At 40.2% G+C, this 20,219-nt stretch overlaps 2 protein-coding genes across 2 annotated transcripts; one reads left to right on the forward strand and one right to left on the reverse strand.

Annotated features, from left to right (window-relative positions):
• Positions 1 to 215: 215 nt before the first annotated feature.
• tmem86a (transmembrane protein 86A) lies at positions 216 to 10,927 on the reverse strand. The gene is made up of 3 exons (XM_080864667.1): positions 10,788 to 10,927; positions 5,089 to 5,353; positions 216 to 4,794 (listed from the first exon to the last, which is right to left on the reverse strand). Exons 1-3 carry the CDS (start codon positions 10,806 to 10,808, stop codon positions 4,367 to 4,369), a joined length of 714 nt encoding a protein of 237 aa, XP_080720793.1. The 5' UTR covers positions 10,809 to 10,927; the 3' UTR covers positions 216 to 4,366.
• A 3,716-nt stretch (positions 10,928 to 14,643) lies between these two features.
• On the forward strand, positions 14,644 to 20,205 carry spty2d1 (SPT2 chromatin protein domain containing 1). The gene is made up of 7 exons (XM_080865405.1): positions 14,644 to 15,005; positions 15,371 to 15,532; positions 15,818 to 15,932; positions 16,096 to 17,727; positions 18,915 to 19,074; positions 19,166 to 19,243; positions 19,385 to 20,205. Exons 2-7 carry the CDS (start codon positions 15,470 to 15,472, stop codon positions 19,476 to 19,478), a joined length of 2,142 nt encoding a protein of 713 aa, XP_080721531.1. The 5' UTR covers positions 14,644 to 15,005; positions 15,371 to 15,469; the 3' UTR covers positions 19,479 to 20,205.
• The last annotated feature ends 14 nt before the right edge of the window (positions 20,206 to 20,219 follow it).

Raw genomic sequence — 20,219 nt, forward strand, 5'->3', positions numbered from 1 at the left:
ACTGCACAGCAGCTACTAGAACAGAGCTTTCTGTTGTCCTCCAGTTCATTCTGTCTGTAATGGCACTTTACTGCTGAGGACCATCAGCTTCAGTAGAAACACAAAAAAACCAAAGAGTTATAAACATCTGCTGACATTTTCAATGCAGTGATCCTAGGAAACCAACAACAACAACAACAACAACAACGAAAAAAAAAAAAAGACATTTTGCTGAACTTGCATTGTAATTGCATTTATTTCTCCAATAGTTATTCACATTCATAGCAGTTTCACTACAGGAAAGAAACTATTTCATCTCTACAGTCATGAAAGAAAGAAATCACAATAAAGTGAAAAAATCAAGGACAACAAGGTAAAGCACGTCATTGAATTAAAAGAAAAGTGAAACATTCTTTCAATAAACGGAATTCAAATTCTGCGTTGCAAGGGACCTTAAAACAAGAATTAAATAATCTGTGGGAAACAAATTTGGCTTTTCCCACATTGACAGCCAAAACATTTTGGGTTTTCATTTTCTGCAAATGAAAGGATAACACTTTAAAAAAAGATTTATACATCAAGGTAAGTAACACTTAATTAAAAGGAATGTCTTTTAAAGAAAACACATGATTCTCACATGCTGATTTGTCACTTTCAAAACACTAACTTTTTGAGAAAAAATGAAAGGAAAAATGAGCATATACTTTAGAGGATACAGTACACAATAATCCTTTGTTAATAACACTTTCACTGCTAAGTTTAAGGAGAGATCAACTGGCCTTACTTTGGGTACAGAAAAGTGCAGAATATGGGGAGGGGGGTAATTTTACAAAGATGTTTATTTCCACATATTTCTCTTAAGCTCATACTGATGTTGCAGGGCTGTCAGCTGTAGTAAAAAACAAAACAAAAAAACATTGGTGTTGATGTGGAGGAGTCACATCAGCCCACTAGTCATGCATGATAAATATACAAACTTTACAGCTATCCGTTTTGAATGAAACCCACTTCGTAATCATGAGCACAGTGCATTAGCAGCAAAGTCTTCAAATCAACAATCACAAGAAACAACAGCAAAAAGAATTCAACAAGAAAACTTCTAATCAAAGAAAAGTGCTAACCTATTCAGAGGACCAAGTGAAACCACAGGACTCACTGTGGAGACCTCTGACAGCTCTCTCTGGTCCCTTTTATATGCGCACACAAAGCTTTGAACAACGAGCAGTTGACAGACTAAGGTAAACTGATGCGCCTGCTGGCCTGCCATCTGTGGGGGAACAGGGTGGTAGCTAACAGCTTCCCCTCTGTGTCATATTTCACCTTGTAATCTAATTCAAGCTACAATATCACCCAATAATAACCTTCGTCCTCAATGAAAAAGCTAAAAGCAATCCTGCACCAGTGGTGGTGGTGGTGGTGGTGGGGGGGGGGGGGGGGGGGGGGGGGGGGGGGGATTTCTGTCACCTGTGAAACAACAACAGCTGGTTTGACACATGAGAAACCTCTAATGTTGACAAGTTCCACTCAGTCAAATGAGTTCAGTTTTGAATTATAATTTAAGCTTGGTTTCTGGAGCCCAAATCAAATAAAAGCAGATACTTTAGAGAAGAAACAGTTTGGCCAAGAAGAAATATTTCAAAAATAAATGCTCTGTACTGTAGGAACAACAGTCAGGAGGCTTTGTGTAGCAAAGGACAAAGAAGGAGGTGCCCACAGAAATTGCCCACATAGTAAGGATGAGTAAGACTGCTTGACTAAGTCCCTGCATGGTTTACTTGAGGCCATGTACTAGAGTCTGTGTTGGCTAGCATCTCTACTTGCACTCCACTTTCTTTTAAGACTGCTATCAAGCTTCGGTGGACGGCTTTTAGCACAAAGGCGGCCGATATTAATTGTTGACAGAACGTGCTCCATCGGTGATGAAAACAGGGAGAGAACTGCAGAGTCAGAGTCTGCAGTGCTGGGAGGACAAATTAAAACACGCAACAGAAGAAAAGTGGTCACACGACCAGACTGATGGAACATTTCTGACTGACAAAGCAGAAACATTGTGCTGACAAGCATAGTGACAGGCTGAAAGAATATTGAGGAACTTTCTGGCAAAGCAGTAGTCAAGAATAGCCACTTGTGCCAAGTGTCTTTCTTGGTCAAAGCAAAACTGCGATACTGATATTGATAAAAACCTTGATGACAGTCAACACCATTGTCTGCCTGCAGATCTGTCATGGTGGCTAAGGTGATGCCTAAACACCTTTTGAAGTGTTTGAATGTGTGTGGGGTTTTTTGTGGTATGTTTTGTTTTTGTGCGCATGTAGCTGCTGACAGCTGTTGGGATCAATGACCCAGCAGAAGAAACCCATAACATGGGCTTGTATTTTTCCACGGTTGCTTCATAAACAATATATACACAGCATCACATCTGAGAGTTTCATTATTAAACTAGCCTAAAGTTCTTAACTGACAGTAGATCTGCAGTCTGTTACAAAGCTGCAGTTCTGAAGAGGCGATGGGCATGAAGATGGTTTTAAGAGCATTGTGATAATACAATAAAAATACCCAGTAGTGTGTGTACTTCATAGAAACTCTGTTGGTTCACAGCATTTCGGGCCTCGAGTTGGTTCTGATTTGCCACAAGAACACACAGATGTTTAAGCAACAGCTAAGAAAAAAGCAGTGTACGCACTCTCACACACATATGCAGACGCTCAAAAACACGTGCAAGTGTAGACATCTGAAGAAAAAGTTGCAGTGTAATTCTTAAATATTCAGTAAGACACTTAGTTTTAAAATAAAATAAAAATTGCAGGGGACAAAACAAACGAGAGGTGAGAAGCAGAAATATGTAAGAGATGAAAGACAAAATAGGAGCCAGCCTGTTAGGGATTAGCTGTGGCGGATTTTGCAGGATTAAAGCTGATGAAGTGTCCTGTGAGAGGGAATTATTGGGAATAATGGGATAACTGTTTCCTCACATGACATGCCAGTTCCCTTGTCTTCCCTATTTTTTTCCTCATTTTGGTTTTTCAGTTTGTTTTGGCTGCCTTAAGGACAAAGCGCACACTTTTGTGCATGTATGCGTGCATTTCATTATAAGCGAGTGAGCCCTTTCCCAGGGCCCTGACAGACACACACAGAGTTGATAAACAAAAAGATTCCATCCTGTAACATAGCCCTTCTTTTCAGTCTTCATAACATTGCTATTAGGCCAAATAAGCGCATGTCAGCTGATCCATTCTAGCAATAAGATCCCCATGAACTTTTTCCAATAACTAACACAGCAGGAGCTGTGGGTGTCAGGTGTGTGTACGTGGTAACATCTGCACCTGCGTTTCTTAAAAAGCTGCTGGTGGGGAAAACAAATTCCTGGTGGACTTAACACCAAAAGGAGAAGCAGGTGCACACTACACAGCAAGTAATAATGTGTGCAGTAGTCTGCTGTGACTATGGTATTTAGTGTGTTCTCTTTGTGACAGCGGGACACTGACAGCAGTGTGAATCTCAGGAGAAAGCTAAACTTCTTCCCCATCCAACATAAATGTTCAGTCATGAAACTTACAGTACACACTGGTTTGTTGACACCCAAATTTCCCTCCCTGAATTTCAGCCTTATTGGTTTACTTTTTATCATTTTTTAAGCTGTGCATCTAGTTATTCGAGGACATCATGGAAGAAAAAATACTTTAAAAAATACGTTGATGATGACTTATGAAAGTGTAGAGGGGCAGGATTGTTATAAATAATATCAAGGGGATGGCAGATAACGAAAACAGGTTTGGACAAGCTTTTAGAATAGCACCCTTAATTAAGGGGAACACAGAGCAACAGAGAATGGAAAAAATATGTATATGTCGGTATTAAAAAAAACCCTCCCTTTTTAACAACAACAAATAACAAACTAAATGTTAAATAGTAATGCTGGACAACATAAAGCATACGTCTGTGCTGGGAGTGTGAGGTGTGTGAAAGGACTGTGTGCCAAGCGAGGTAAAAATCAAATACATCAACGCACACAGACCCCATTGCTCTCCCATACACACTCCTTGAAGGTGCCCAGTGACATGCTTCCATTAGCCAGTTAAAAGTATGTAATACTCTCTACATAGCAGGTTAATATTACTGCACTTATCACCTTTGTAACTAGGTTGAAAGCCATTCTATCTTTAGAGGAGGCAGGTAGGACTGTTGTTGGGTGAGGCAGAAGATAATACTACTGTATCTTCTTGGTTAGAGGACACATGTGAGATTACAACGCTAATGGGGCAGAAGGGTGATGTAAAGGCTGTAGTGGCCCAGCGGTGTTTGAGCACCACACTGAGATGAAGGCTGGGGGCTGGGAACCTGGCAGTGAGATGTGTCCATAATCACATGGTTTGGAGACTGCTGCAACTCATGTTCTCTTCCTGGCCACCTCCACGTCCTGGCACTCAACAGCTGACAGTGCTATGAGCATCTGGGCAGCGTAGTAGGTGGCCATGATGATGGCTCGCGAATGGGGCACAGGGAAGCAGAACTTGTTGACTGCAATGGTGAGGTCGGAGACCATGAAGAGCACGGCACCCAGGCAGGCAGACAACTTGGTCCAGGTCCACAGGTCATTCGCCAGCTGCAAACCTGCGATGGCCCTCCAGCCCATGAAACCAATTAGGGCGATGTAGACGGCCACCAAATAGGTGAAGGGGCCAGAGAGGTAGGGGTACAGCAGGATATAGCACAGAAAGGATACAGCAGTGATCACCAGCCCAGCACGCACGTTAATGGGCTTCATCCCAAAAGCAGAAGAGTAGAGTATATGGGTAATGGCAAACATCAGAAGGCCTGTAGAATATTAAATAATACATGAAATCATAATTAGGTTTTAATACAAGTTGCTTCCATTGAGTTTTATTTAGTCTTTCTAATGGTTCTGATTAATGTTTTCAACGGGCTCAAAAGGCCAAGAAGCCAGGGGGAGTCAGGTGATAAAACAATTCCTGAACCAGGGGTTATGTCTGTTAATATTTGATGGCTGTTTACAGAGATGTTTTTAAATGGACACACCTAGACATTTATTGTTATATGGTTGAATTACATCTGATGAGATAATTGTTAAAATGCAGAGCTTTTCCTCACCATGGACAAAGTAGCCCTGCTCCTGCCAGATGAGAAAGGCATCACCCAGAGCAGAAAAGATTAGACCAGCCAAGATCTTGCGGGCACTGGAGTGAGCACAGAGAAAGGTGAAGCCATGAGCCAGCAAAAACACCCACAGGCAGAAGATGGGCAGGCATTTGATCAAGGCGCTGAACCAAGATGGGCTTGAGGTGGGCAGCCACAGGACAAAGTATACACAGGTTGCTTTGAAGAATGGCACCAATTTAGGGCCTTCACTCTTGACCTGAAAGTAAAATGAATAGTTACATTAATAACTGAAATATAGTTGCAAATACATGTGATGCTCTTATAATCATCGACTTAACCTCTTAAGCCCCAAGCCTACCTGATGTCCTGCCTTTTGCCCCCGTATCTGGGGGCGTTGGGGCTTACGAGGTTAAAATAGATGCATTTTCTGTTTGAGCTGCATAGTGTTAGATTTGTGAATAAAGGAGGGAAAAAAACAAGTAGTGAGATTTAAAACTGCTGACTTTGTGTGGCCATTAGTTTCTTGCCGTCAGCCATACGTACACGTGTCACTGAAACCAAACTTTGTGGGAAAAGGCTGTCGAAGGAAATGAGAACGCTCCCAAACTGTGACTCCTAGTAACCTTTAAATTTCTCCTTTTTGCAACTAATTTTATTATTTTGTTTTTCTTTCTCGTCTGGTTTACCTTCTTCCTCGTATATGAAGTTACTGAGAACTGTGAAGTGTAATCATCACTCAAGTTCCTCTTTCCAACTGTGTTACCAGTCATATTTATTTTTGTCCAAATAGATGAGGCACACAACACGCATACAAATCCAGAGTATGAAAAAGTTTCACAAAACCCCTGGAATGATGAGCCACCGGTGATTCTGAGAATCACTTTTGAGGCAGGCCTGTGGGATCAAAAGGCAAAAGAAAAAAGAAAGTGGGTGAGGTGGAAGGGAAAGGCACTGAGTGTGGGTTCACTAGAGGTGAGATCGCTGGACGAGAGAAGAGTATATGAATAAGGCGGGAAGAAGAGGAGTAACAATGGGTCATAGTGCAGCAAGGAAAAGTTTCAAAAGACTGGACAAGAACTGCTGGTTTGATGTCCCAAAGGGCTATTTTACAGCGTGTTTTTTTGCATCCTACCCTGATATATTCAGTGGTAAGCAAAATGATGTAAAAAAAACAAAACAAAAAAACCCCCCAAAAAAAGCCCTGGCATGGTTGCAAAGTTCAAAAGAGAAAAAAAAGGAAAGAAAGGGCAACTAGGACAAAGAGAAAGGAAAATAAGAAGAAGCACAAATAAAGAAGCCTTAGGGGGGAAAAAAAAAAAAAAAAAAAAAAAAAAAAACAGTGAATGAGCTGGTGTACCACCATTCAGATGACAGCTGGATGTAGTAGCAGAGGAGGAGTAGGATAGAGACTGAAGGATCTTACAGTTTATTTCTGTGAAGGAAGGTAGAAAGGAACAGACCAGAAATGCACAATTCTTCAAAAAAGTAACAGATCAAATGACAGTACAGGATCAACTGAAGTGTTCAGTTTATTTTAATTCAATTTTAGTTGTATACTGCCAATTTGCAACAACAGTAGAATGAATGAGACTTATATAGCAAGGTAAACCCCTACAATATTAACTGGAAAACCCTAATGATCAGACGATTCTCTGTGCTGAAGCACGCGGAAACATGGAGAAGGAAGAAGGGGGTGAGGTTTAAGTGACCGAGTTTAGGTGACACCAAACCTACTCTAGAGTACCTGATAGACTACCAGCAGGAAAACAACAGGGATCTGATGCACAAGTTCATACAGTCATGACCATATTGAGCTAAAAGTAGGACAGCAAAATAACTATTGCCTGGGTTCTCCAGTATTAAAAGCAGGATGCTGAGAAGATCATTTGCATGTTCCCTGAAAGCATGCCAGACTAGGAAGGCACTTTGACCATTTTTCTAAATGTAATCAACAGTCTGCTTCAGGGAGGATGCAACAAACACATTACTTCCAAGGGCTTGTGTGGTGCAAGGACATCCATTGAGAACGAGACAATAGAGGAAAAAGGCAGTAATGTATCTGTCTAAATTTCCTGAATTATATGGTCTCCAGGAAAGCCCTTGCTTGGAAACAGGTTTCCATCAGGTAGATATGCCAGGAGTGTGTTTTAGCACTCAGTTAGCTATATGTTTATCCACTGCTTACATGTGTTATATGATCCTCCCAGGAGCTCTGCAGACCTACTAAAGCTTCATACACAACATTATTTGATATTGTTCCATAGTCACAATATAAGTTTTAGCTAATTATATATATATCCTTAAGATGTGATTGCAGAGTGTATGAAGATACCTAGCACACGCACACAGAGCTTCTGGATACCTAGTGGTCTGCGTGCCAAGATTGGACATTTACTTTTAAACTCACCTCTTAAGCCGCTTCAGCATATGGATTACAATACTAAAATTACCCCTGATTATTACTTCAAATTCTTGCGTTATAAAGTACTTTTAGTTAGATGTATCCTGTAAAAATAAAAGTTGTTTCAGTCATTTTTCTTTGAATATTTAGGTTTCCTACCAAAATGGCAAAAAGAGAAGTAACAATACTTGCTCTGCCACTTTTTCACTCTGACAAGATTAAGATAAATTTCAGCAGTTTTGTTTTCTGCTTTCACAATACATTTAAGATTAATATCAGTCTCCTCTAGGTACAAGTGTAATGCTGTTTTCCACTGCCATCAAACCAGGGCTAGGTATATAATGGGAACTAATGCACTCCTTTCCATTATCCACTTTGCTGTACTTGTACAGTGAACCTATCTATCACATTAAGGCCACATAGGTGGCGAGGCAAGGAGACGGCCCTGGCAACACTCCCAGACTAACCGATATGAAAATTCTACTTAAAAAGCCAGGGTTGTCTTACTTTAGGACAGAGCACAAGAAAACACCACATGCCATATCTGTTACACTCCTGGGACTCAAGGATGACTTTAGGTATTCTCATTACACATATAGCAGTTAGTTCTTATTAAATAAGGTCCAGTGAAAACAGTTTACTATGCTCAATAAGGCAGTGTCAGTTTGATTTCTATCTACAGACAAGACTAATGATTGGTTTGGCACTTAAGAAAGGAAAGGAAGTTGGGAGGAAGTCAGTGACTCCTATAACCTTTAGTCTGTTCTATGCTGGGTTTGAGATATTTTTCAGTTTCGTTTTTTATTCTTTGCCATCCAATCATGGCATGTACACGCTAAACAAAATCCTTTAAGAAGGAGAAAGGCATAACTAAAATAGGATTTGAAACATTTATAACATAATCCTTTAAGTCTTCTAATACAATTAGGCTTCAATTTTGTTACAGTGTTCTATAAAAGAAGTTTCATTTTGCAAACTTAGATATGAATCCAGATTATGATAGTATCAGGAGTTCAAGTATTAATTTCTGTCATATCCTAAACAATTGCTGCTGTAATATTTCCCCACCCCCATTAAAATGTGATTGCACAAATTTTTCCATCAGGAAAGCATAATTGCTTGTGGGAATCCATAAACTGCTTTATACCAGTTTTAATGGGTTTCTTGCTCAGATGATCAGCATTGTTCTCCTGTTCAGTTTCTTGTACTTGACTGAAATTGGTGGAGTTATGTAGCACACTATCATCTCAACTGTAAACCAGTCCACTCTTATTCGTGGAGGCGTCAGTTTGTCTGTGGGAGCACTGAAGACAGGGACATTAGCGATGGCTGTTAGTCCTGTAATAGCCGGCTGTCGCCAGAAAAAAAAAAAAAGGAGAACATAATACCTCACTTAAGAAGCAAAGAAAATGAATCATTTCGTCATCATTTATCTGTCTAAATGATCACATTATAAATAAAGGATGTTTGCAAAAGTGCAGGACCATATAAAGCTGAACAGCTACACACACCTGCTCCTGTCCTCTGTTAAACAATAATACTGTTAATGATTGACTATATTTGCATGATTAGTCAATACACATCGACTGACCTTTAAAAAGGCACCTCGTATCCTAAACCAAAGAAAAGACAATTTGTTCTTTCTTTTTTGTGTCCTTTTGAAGTACAGAAATATGGCGCCTCTAAAGTCTGCACAGCTGGCATGTGAGTCTTATGACAATGTTATTTCTACGAAGCATCACACAACTCTGTTTTTTCCATCTTTGAGCTGCTTTAGCTCAACAAAGATGACTTGAAGACATTTGGGGATGCAGACTAGAAAGGAATACAACCTTACTGCTGCACTGTATGACGTCTTGAGTTCCTGACGTAAGAGTAAAAACTTCAGTTTCTGATAAAAAACAAAACAAAATCCCCCCCACTGTGGGCACTGGATGTGCTGATGCCTCTACAGATGATCAATATAGCCAAAAATAAGCAAATCAAGTTAAGGCAAGCAACGTGAGTCAAAGTCTTTGGGCAGTACAGATTGGTTTCAGACTGCATGTGCTCTGCCTGTTTGAATGGTTCCTTGACATATCTAGATTTAAAAATGTTCATAGAGTCCCTTATAAGGACAACATTTTGCTCACTGTTGTAAAACTGAGTGTAGTACTGTGTTTAAAAAAAACATACCAAAGAATCAAGCAGGAACTGTTGAACTGCATCTAAGTAAAACTGAATAATAGCAGCCTCCAGTGGGACAATAATCACGTTTACTTCTGAACAGGTACTGGCAATTATCAGACACTAACACACCAATATATTATAATTTTTCAGCATCAGAAAAACAACCCTGAATAAAAGCATACATCTTTTTCTCAGCAATGTTGGGACCCTAATAGAAATAAAGGAAAACCAGGACCTGCACAGTATCTTCATCACTAAGGAAACTAGTCTGTATGGCAGGCATTCCTCCACACAGGCTTACACACCCGGGTTTTCTACAGGCCAACTTACAATGAACCGTCCTTCATGGCCCCAGCAAAGGGGGTAAAATTTCATAGCAGCTCTGCTAGAGCAAGATGATGCTCCACCTGCTTAAATTATTCATGTAGTTATCAGCTTTTTTGTCAAAATGGACGATTTCCAGGTGAGGTCCATTATTGAGCCAATAGATACGCCAAACAATAAACTCTATATAAAGCACAGCTACAACAAGGGAGATGAAAAGAAAGCCAGAATCGACCACAGCTCGGCGCATGCGTTACTGGAGGGTAAGGAACGGGAAAAAAAAAAAAACACAAAAAAGGTCGTGGCATGACAGCTTTTTCTTTTTTGTCAGGGATAGCCTTTCGAAATTTGTGTATGTTCAATACCGAGAAGGAACAAGCGAGCAGCGTCGCTGCTGTGCCAAAAAAGGGAAACGGCTAGACGGAAACAAGAAAGTTTCTGCCTTGTGTCTGCACAAACACATACAGAGGGACACTATTTAATGACGAGAAAATGAGATAGCTGCGTGAGTTACCGCGAGCACCTGAGCGAACGGTTTTTCATTTAGCAGACGCGCTTATTTACTGGCAATTAAATAATGAACCAGAGAGCATGCGCTGGCCTTCCGAGATAAAGTATGACAAGATATGAATAACAACGAAAATGCCCCAGTAAATGCTTGAATAGCAGCTCGAGGCAGTCGACAATGCACACATTAAGGATGTTATCTTCGGAAGTCTCGTTATTGTATCACTAGCTTAACTAGCCGCTGTTTATTCCTGAATGTTTTAAATGGCCATTTGAAACTGGTACTTACCACTGTTACTGGAGAAACCATTTCTCCCTCGGTGCTGCCCGTGCCGCTTAAAAAGGATACACTGATTCGTTTGAGTCTTCTTGTTTATGTTTTACTGAGGAAGGCGAGATGCCGATTGTTTTTGTCCTCGATCCTGTGGGCGGTCCGACATCAGAGAGGCAGTGACAGGCCTTTCAGTGTTGACCAATAGGTGCAGAGACTGGTCTTAGAGGGCGGGATTAGGCGTCAGGCGACGCCCTGATAGGAGGAGTCGGGGTTCCTTTTACATACCGGAGCAGATGGCCTTTATTTACATTCTACGGAAATGGAGCTTGATTTGTCGAGCTTGGTTTTTGATTGCACATTGACAGTTCAGCGTTAATTGATCATATTGAGCGTTAGAGATGAGAAAACATTACTGCTGTATGGATGATGAATTGAAAGCTATTAAGCTATTAATAACCACTTTTCTGCCGGAGCATTTTCAACTCTGACACCTTACGCTCCTCTTTTTTTTTGTTTTAATTCAATTAAATTCAGTTTTATTTAGTGCCAAATCACAGAAACCGCTGCTTCAATTTGCTTTAAGGTCATTGTCTCCAAACCATACGCCATGACAGGCCTCACTACTTTCTTGTCAACCTTCACTGTTGCTGCTGTCCTACTGTCACAAACCACTCTTGTCACTCCTCCCCACCTGCTCCAACCTGTGTGCAGGTTGGACTTTCTTTCAACTTTCTTGTGCACTGTCAATTGCTTTTTATGGCTGACCCCAGGTATTTAAACTAGTCCACCTTCACTACTTCTACCCTCTTGCATTTACTGTAACACCTCTCTTTCTCTAATTCACACATGTATTCTGTTCCAACTTTCATTCTCTTTTCCCTGGAACATACCTCCACCTCTCCAGGATCTTGTCCACCTGCTCTCACTACAGATCACAATCTCACCCACACTTTGAAGTCATCTATCACCCCTACCACCTCACTACAGTCTGGCTTCATACATGTTCTCCACCACCTTCACAGGCATCTCTGCGACTACTTATGTGATACCAGTTTCTCATTTTCTCTAGCTCCACAAAGCTACAGTGCAGCTTCTGATCTTCTCTACACTTCTCTATCAACACCCTCAAAGCAAACATATTTTATTTATCTATCATTTTTTCTCCGCTTGAAGACATACTGCTACGCACCGATTGTCAACTCCCTTCTTAACCAAGCTTCCACAACTGTTTCCTAGCTAGCTAGCTGTCGTGGCTCATCAGCTTTATGCCTCTGTAGCAGGGGCGATTTTAGCCCATTTTGGGGGGTGCTTCAGCACCCCCAAAATGAATCAAAGCACCCCCAAAGATTTCTTACTTTTTTAAAAGATATTTGCTGTTTGTGGGACACACTACTAAAAATATAAAAAGCATACAGTACTTAATTGAGATGGAACATTTTAACAACAAAAGTATAGATAACCCCTCCCCCCTCCCAAAATGGTTTGTTCCAGCTCGGCTCTCCCCTGCTCTGGCTCTAGCGCCGTTGCTGTGCCAGAGCGATAGTGGCTGCAGCGGAGGGGAGGTGGAAGTTCCTTGCAGGACATATTAGCTGCATTTAACTTTCGGTTACTCTTTATATAGTTAGGTAGGGGTCAGGCCATGTTTCTTTTTAGCTGAAAAACATTACACCCAGGTAACCTGCAGTGTTGAAAACTTGTTTTCCAATGATGTTTGCTACCCTACAAACCGTACTCCTCTGTAGTAACATCAGCGATATTTGACTGTCCTGTTGATCTCATTGAAATGTATATAGCCTATTTAAAATCTAAAACTTAACATTGTCCGTAGCCTGCCGTTGTTACCACTGTTGCTACAACTGTTTGAAATGTAATGAGAGAAACTGTTTTTTTTGTCATATGTGTATGTACCGATATTGAACCCTAACTGAAAACCTAACTAGCTAACTGACTAGTTAGTACCTTGGGTAATGTTGGATCAGTGTTTCAATATTTATATCCTTTATTAGATGTACATGTGGTTTGGTTATTTGCCTTTTGGTTGAAAGTACACTGAGAGAGGACTTTTTTATTAGTGATCTTAATAGTATTTTTTTTTATCTAATTGAATACAATCTATTTGTGTATGATTGTCAGTCCAAAGAGGGAGAGAGGAAAGAGGGGAGCATGAGGAGAAAGTACAAGGTCAGGAAGAACCAGGTAAGAAAACAGACAGGGAGTACTAACAGGCAAAACAAAAACTGTTAAACTGGCAAAGAAAAAAAAACCCAATTAATTTTACTCATACAATCTGGAAGTTGTGTTCTCTCTAGATTAAAGCTGCTATACAGAATCTGCAAAACAAACTGGGTTGTCAGCCCTGGCACTGCATTGCCATATTGAGCTTCAGTCAGAGGAAGTCACGGTTGCCAAAGACTTTTTGAAGCTCAAGAGTGAGGCTGGTGCCATCCCAGATATGTTAACATTGTACAATCTTCTGGATAATCAGATCTTCCCCACACTGAAAACTGTTATTCAGGTTGCCCTAACAAACCCAGTTAGCAGCTGTGGTTGTGAGAGGTCTTTTAGTGTCTTGAGTCAGCTCCATACCTGGCTGAGAAGGACCATGGGTCAAAGCTGACTCCAGCACCTGGCTGTGATGTCAGTTGAGAAAGAGATGCTTGAGAGACTTGACCACCAAAATGTGATAGACAGATTTGCCAACCTCAAGGTGAGGCGACATAGGTTAAAAGAAAAGAAAAAATCTGCAGAGCCATAGTAGTATCTGCAGTAAAGATCTTTTCATACATTATACCATAGGCCAAGGTGTCTCAATTTTCCTAATTTTTTAATAATATTTTGTACATTTCAAGGACTCTTTTATTTTTGGAGTGTATTTTTTATTTATCTGTATTATATTATACATACACTTTAAAAGTGAATCTCTGTCCAAAAAATGCACTCAGTTTACTTTTTACTCACTATGAGCATCATTTTCATCATCAGTTTTTTTTAAAATTCCAATCCATTCTTCTTTAGCAGCATTTAAATAACCTTTATCAGATTTGATGGTTTTGTTACAGACTTGTCAAAAAAGTGTTTTGCTTTTCTTTCACAAATGTGGGGATTAAATTGTGTTAAAATGTACAAAACAGTGATGTCATGTTTTGTGACGAGGACCCAGGCACAGAGAGACTTGATGAATTTAAGAATCTTATGATTTAATAAAGAAATTTGCAGACTTGCACAGAGAGGGTAAAATTATGATGACTGATAATGGAGATGAAGACAACAGACGATGAGGACAGGGAGGAACAGGGGTTTAAATGCACCAAGGAGACAGTCAGAGGGAATTTGGGACAACTGGAGACATTTAGGGATGCAGGGACTAAAAGAGACAAGGAAGAAGTCTCATCGTGATGAGTAAAGTTTACCTTGCCTGGATGGGCAGCTCTCTGGGTGCTCAGCACCCCCAAAGCTCTGATCCTTGAATCGCCCCTGCTCTGTAGTAACGACACCTCTGTACGTACGTCACACTCTTGTTTTTGAAAAACAGTACCAATACACTTCTTCTCCATAGGCATCCACTCACTCTCCAAGATTGTTGTATTATCTTTTGTAAGCCTGTCCTCTTTTATTACATGATTTTTATTGTAAATATTTCCAACACTGGAAACAAGTTGTAGCATCTCTTATTTATTTATTTGACGAGGAAAGAAAAGACACGTGGAAACAGCTCTGTTGATACCTCGCATCAAATTTCTAGTGTTCTAGATTTCCACAGTAGTGGCGACACCATGTGGTCTGCAGCTGTCAAAACGTGTTCTGGACGGACATTGCGTAAGGAAACTATGGGGCCGAAAACGGAAGTGCTCCTCATACATGTATCCGGCAAGTGTATGGAGGAACTTCTGGAAGTCCCGTTATACGAACAGACAGTCGGTTCCTTTATCCACGATCAAGATGGATCACCGCTTCTCAAACAACGAGTTTCTATAAGACTGCATCTTATAGTGTATATAAGATGTAGTCTATGGGTTAGGAGGACCATGTGACATTTTCAGAGTCATCGTCCTGTCTTCAGCGGACACGCGTCAACAAAAATAAATATTTGTATTTGGAAGTTAATTTGTTGGGTTATTATTTTGTTCGTGAAAATGAATCAAAAACTCGCTCACATATAAAATATTACACGAATACACTTCGGACTAAAACGTTTTCTGACTCGTACTCCCACAAAGCCGGATATACGCACAAGTGAGTCATCTTACTTCCGTTAGTAGCTCTTCGGACCTTTAATTTTCGTTCTACCCAGCTGCTAGTCTCTACTAACACCCGGCGTCGGTTGTGCTCGATTTATTTATTTTTTTGTTATTTGGAGGTTTTTGTCCATCTGTAGGTGCTGAATACGCAAATTTTGATGGGGTTTCCCTTAGTTTGGTGCGTTATCAGCGCAGAGCGGAAGTTCGCCTTTCGAGCTTTTTGGTTAGCTGACGTTAACGTTGCCAAACGTTAGATTAGCTAACTTTGCTAACGCGTGCTATTGTGAAGAAAGTAGGATTAACTACTCTGTTTGCAAATGTCCTACAGTAGACTGTTACTGATACAGTCGTTTGTTACAGCTGTCTGGCTAAGTAAAGTTTGGAAACGCCTGAAAGCTAAACAGTCATTCAGCACTCCTGCTTGAGTCTTCAAACAGCCAGCCTACATCGCCGACCGAAATGATGGATTTTGATAACATATTGAACATCGCCTCACAAAACCAGGGCCTCAGCAGTGTACAGGTGAGTAGAAGGCTCTCACTGGCAGACGTTTTACTCAGGCCACTGAGAAAACTTAACATCTGTGGGTATGTGTGTGAAAAAACAGATCAGGGAGGGTCTGTTAATGTAGCCAACTTTCATTGTCGTCATACTGTATAGACGTGTACAAACATGCTACATTTTATTGTGACATTAGATTACCATTTTTGCTATATCATTATGGGGAGGACTGTAAATGTTAAACAAGAGTGTACACTTTCCCCATAAACTACAACTTGTATTGTATGTGTTCTTCTCTTTGAGCAGAAGAGATACAGTTTACAAGCTGGACCCCCGAAAAAGGACCCAAAGTCAAAGGGTGTAAATCCTGCTGCTGTGCAGGCACTTCTGAAGAAGCAAGTCACTGAAAACAAAAAGAAAGGTATTAATGATTTAATAACTGTTAAGTTTCTAATGCAGAATATTGGGATTTATTAGTTATGGACTGTTGTATACAGATTGTTCTTCATTCATTTTGTGTGTGTGTGTGTGTGTGTGTGTGTGTGTGTGTGTGTGTGTGTGTGTGTGTGTGTGTTTTTTCCTAGAATGGGAAATGAAGAAACAGAAAGAGGAGCTATTAGCCAAGAGGGTTGAGTTAAAGTCAGACCGTAAAGCGCGTGCCATGGCCTCCCGAACTAAGGATAACTTCAAAGGCTACAATGGTGTCCCAGTGGTAGAGGTTCCCAAAAAGAGGAGATCAAAACATGATATGCAGGAAGATGACTTGAATGGGGGAAGTTTTAGGAATAATACAGTTGACCCAGAGGATGATGAGGACAACTACGAGTATGAACAGACAGATTCAGAGCCAGAGTCCGAGCCCGAGCCACTGAGGCCTGGGAGAATAGCGGGAAATAGTAGCAGTAGTAGTGGCAAAACCTCTTCTAAAAAAAACAATGGGCCGCCCAAGCCCCCTGCACCTTCCATGAACTTTGCTGACTTGCTCAAATTGGCAGAAAAGAAACAGTTTGAACCAGTTGATCTAAAACCCAAAGTAGTGAAAAAGGAGGAAAGGCTGCGCACAGCAGATGAGATAAAGGAACTGGAGATTGAGCGCAAGGCTAAGAAACAAGACAAAGACAAAAACTCAAAGGCAGACAGAGGAAGAGATGGGAAGTCTCAGTCTGGTTATAGTTCAAGTCAAAAAAACACTTTTGAGAGGGAACAGAAGAACAGCAGACCACAAAAGATCTGCTTAGAAAAACAAAGTGTGCCCAGTGGGTCAATAAAGAAGTCACAACCAACAGTATTTAATGATACAGGCCTCTCTTTTTCCAAACTCTCTGGTAGTGATAGAGAAAGAACCAAGCTGTCTTGCAGTGATAAAGAAAAATCCAAGACAAGCTTGTCTAATTCATCAGGTGTCATAAACAGTAAAGTACCTTCAAAAGCCATGTCATCTCAGGTTTTAGCCAAACAAGGGGCCCCAAAGCCCTCGTCTAGCCACAAATCCAGCACCTTAAGTGACCTTAGCTTCAGAAGAGAAAGCTCGTCATTACTTCAAGGAAAAGTTTCAGGTATTCCTGGGAACAGGCCCTCTTGTACAGCTGGCACAGGCCAGAAGTCCAAACAGGTGAGTTCTCAACAGATTAAGCCTAGTCAGGGTAGCTCCTCAAAGCAGGGACCCACAAATGGAGACCCCAAGTTCGGAAGGGGAGAACCACCACGGTCTGGAATGAATTCTGCAGCAAAATCAGGTGGAAATTCAGTGATGAGACCTTCTTTGAGTGGCCCCCCTAAGGCTGGGAGCCAGCCTCAGTCAAAAACTGGAGGAACATCTGGTAGTGTGCCAAAGGCCAGGCCTGGTGGTAGTGGCCTTCAAGGTCATCCTGGAAGTATTGTATCCCGACCTCAAGGAAGTGGACCAGGTCGGCCTGGCAGTGGAGGACTTGTACCAGGAAGACCAACTAGCAGTAGTGGATTAGGACCTGGAAGACCAAAGTGCACTGTAGTGTCAGAGACCATCTCATCCAAGAATGTTGGTGGACCCAGGCCAGGCATGCCACCTCGGCCGGGGATGCAAGGCATGCCACCTCGGCCGGGGATGCAAGGCATGCCACCTCGGCCGGGGATGCAAGGCATGCCACCTCGGCCGGGGATGCAAGGCATGCCACCTCGGCCGGGGATGCCACCTCGGCCGGGGATGCCACAGAGACCTATGATGAACAGGCCACCAGGTAACAATCAGAGTGAAAATAATGATATGAAATTAAGTTAAGTTAATCATGGGTTCAGTTACGGACACTGTTTAGTGTTTTAGTCACGAGGATATTTAGTAGTGTTACAAATAGCCTGACGAACATAATCCAGAAACACTAAGCACCATACAAAGAACTTCTCTCTACATTTTTAAATAACATTCAACATTTGAACTCTTATTGCAATGGTTACCTGTAACAAAACAAGCAAAAAGTATTTGTAGGTCAAATGTATAGGTCATATAAATGGTGAGTATTTCATATTATAGTGTAATATGTGTGTGTGTGTGTGTGTGTGTGTGTGTGTGTGTATATATATATATATGTGTATATATATATATATATATATGTGTATATATATATATATATATATATGTGTATATATATATATGTGTATATATATATATATATATATGTGTATATATATATATATATATATATATATATATATATATATATATATATATATATATATATATATATATATATATATATATATATATATATATATATATATATATATATATATATATATATGAATATATATATATATATATATGAATATATATATATATATATATGAATATATATATATATATATATGAATATATGAGAGAGAGAGAGAAAACAACTTCCCGTAACCCACAAGCAACACAATACAAAGGAAATTGTATTATACATTGTGCACACAGTAATAAACCCATCAGCGTAATATTGTGTTGACTGCTGCAAAACAGCTCTTACCCACTGGAACATGGGACATCTGGGGGGTGTTACATTGTGTCTGTGTCAGGACACTGACTGTGGATTGTTTGGACCGTGTGGATTGCAGGGTGGGGTCTGTGTGGAAAAGCATCAATTCCAGCAATCCTAAGCGGCATAGGCTAGAATTATTATATCATATTATATTATATTTAAAATTGCTAACATTTGCTAACAGCCTGAAAAAAAACACAACAGTCTGCTACAGGGCAAAGGGTTTGTTTGCCCAACTGAATGAAGTGTCAGCAACACTCACAGCCTTTGTCCTCATTATTGTGTCGCAGAGCTGTGACCTACCTCAGACAAAACATAATTTCAGTGTCTTCTCCCTACTATGTTTATATTGACAAGGGAAAAATTTGATATGCCGCATTTTGAAAGTAATTTCTATATTCATTATCCAGGACCGATGCTGCCACCTATCACATCTGCATACAAGAGGAAATATGAGGATGAGGAAGATGAGTATGACTCAGAAATGGATGATTTTATTGATGATGGAGGTGAGGTGCAGGAGGAAATTTCTAAGCACATAAAGGAAATCTTTGGCTATGATCGAAGCAGGTAAGGCGTGTCACTACATGGTCTGATGTAAGGAAAAATCCATTTAATTGAACTGAAAATCAAATTCTATATTTGTTTTCAACCTTTGCAGATACAGAGATGAGAGTGACTATGCACTAAAATTCATGGAGAGCAGCTGGAAAGATTTGCAGAAAGAAGAAGCTAGGAGGTAATAAGATTTTTTTTGGGGGGGGGGGGGGACCTCAGTTTCTTTTTCTGTCTGTGTGCCATTTGTCCATAGTGGTCTACTCCTTTAAAAAAAAATACAAAATAATGTTTTGTTCTGTATTTCTGTGATTTGCCACTTTAGCCTGAGAATGGCTGTGCAGGAGGATCTGGAGGAGGAAAGAAGGGAGGAAGAAGAGCTGAAAAGAAAAAACGTCAAGAGGAAAAAAATGAACTGAGGCCTCAATGTCGTTGAGAGGAATAAAATAAGATCATTTTCTTCATTTTGCTGAGAGATGCGACAAAGGGATATACAAAACCCAGTGACTGTCCACTTTGGGTGCTTTGTCATTGCTTCTCTCCCTGAGATTAGATAAAACCTAGCAGCATCTCAAGAAAACTGGAGAGGAAGAATTTTAGTAAAAGAAGGCTTAAAAAAAACAATATGCACAAATTATTCAGGCACTAGGATTAAAGTTCTCACATTGTCCTTTCTTATTTATTTTACCTGCTGAGTGCAGGGATACCTACAGTCCCATCTGTTTAAAAAAACAAACAAAAAAGATTGGCATCAACAACTACAGTAATGGAAAAGTGTGATTGATTTCTTTCTTTCTTCTTTCTTTTTCCTCTTTTTAAAAAAAACAAACAAAACAAAACGCTAACATGAAATGTTATATAAATGATGACATGCTATTTTTGAGGCGAAGTTGTTGCATATTTTTCCAGACTTTTATTGTAAACTCAGTAAAATGTAGACGACATTACCATTTGATACTTTGTTTTATCTTTGCAAGGATCTGACTGACAATAATGCATTAAGGCTTTTGTTTAGTTTTATGTCTGCATTTTCAGAGTATGACAATCTAAAGCTTTTTTTGGACTGCAAATGCAATGCAGCAGGTAGTCAATGTTTTGCTTTGTATTTCTGTGGAAGAGAGAGCAAAAACGATTTCCTTCCCTAAATTGTGTCGAGTATT

The sequence above is a fragment of the Rhamphochromis sp. 'chilingali' genome (assembly GCF_963969265.1).
Source record: "Rhamphochromis sp. 'chilingali' genome assembly, chromosome: 2".
Classification (NCBI taxonomy): Eukaryota; Metazoa; Chordata; class Actinopteri; order Cichliformes; family Cichlidae; genus Rhamphochromis; species Rhamphochromis sp. 'chilingali'.

Coding starts and splice junctions, on each gene's coding strand:
- spty2d1 (XM_080865405.1), top strand. CDS start 15,470: ATGATGGATTTTGATAACATATTGAACATCGCCTCACAAAACCAGGGC. Junction 15,933..16,095: donor CACTGAAAACAAAAAGAAAG/GTATTAATGATT, acceptor GTTTTTTCCTAG/AATGGGAAATGAAGAAACAG. Junction 17,728..18,914: donor TATGATGAACAGGCCACCAG/GTAACAATCAGA, acceptor TTCATTATCCAG/GACCGATGCTGCCACCTATC.
- tmem86a (XM_080864667.1), bottom strand. CDS start 10,808: ATGGTTTCTCCAGTAACAGTG. Junction 5,354..10,787: donor TGGTTTCTCCAGTAACAGTG/GTAAGTACCAGT, acceptor TTTTACTTTCAG/GTCAAGAGTGAAGGCCCTAA. Junction 4,795..5,088: donor GCAGGGCTACTTTGTCCATG/GTGAGGAAAAGC, acceptor AATATTCTACAG/GCCTTCTGATGTTTGCCATT.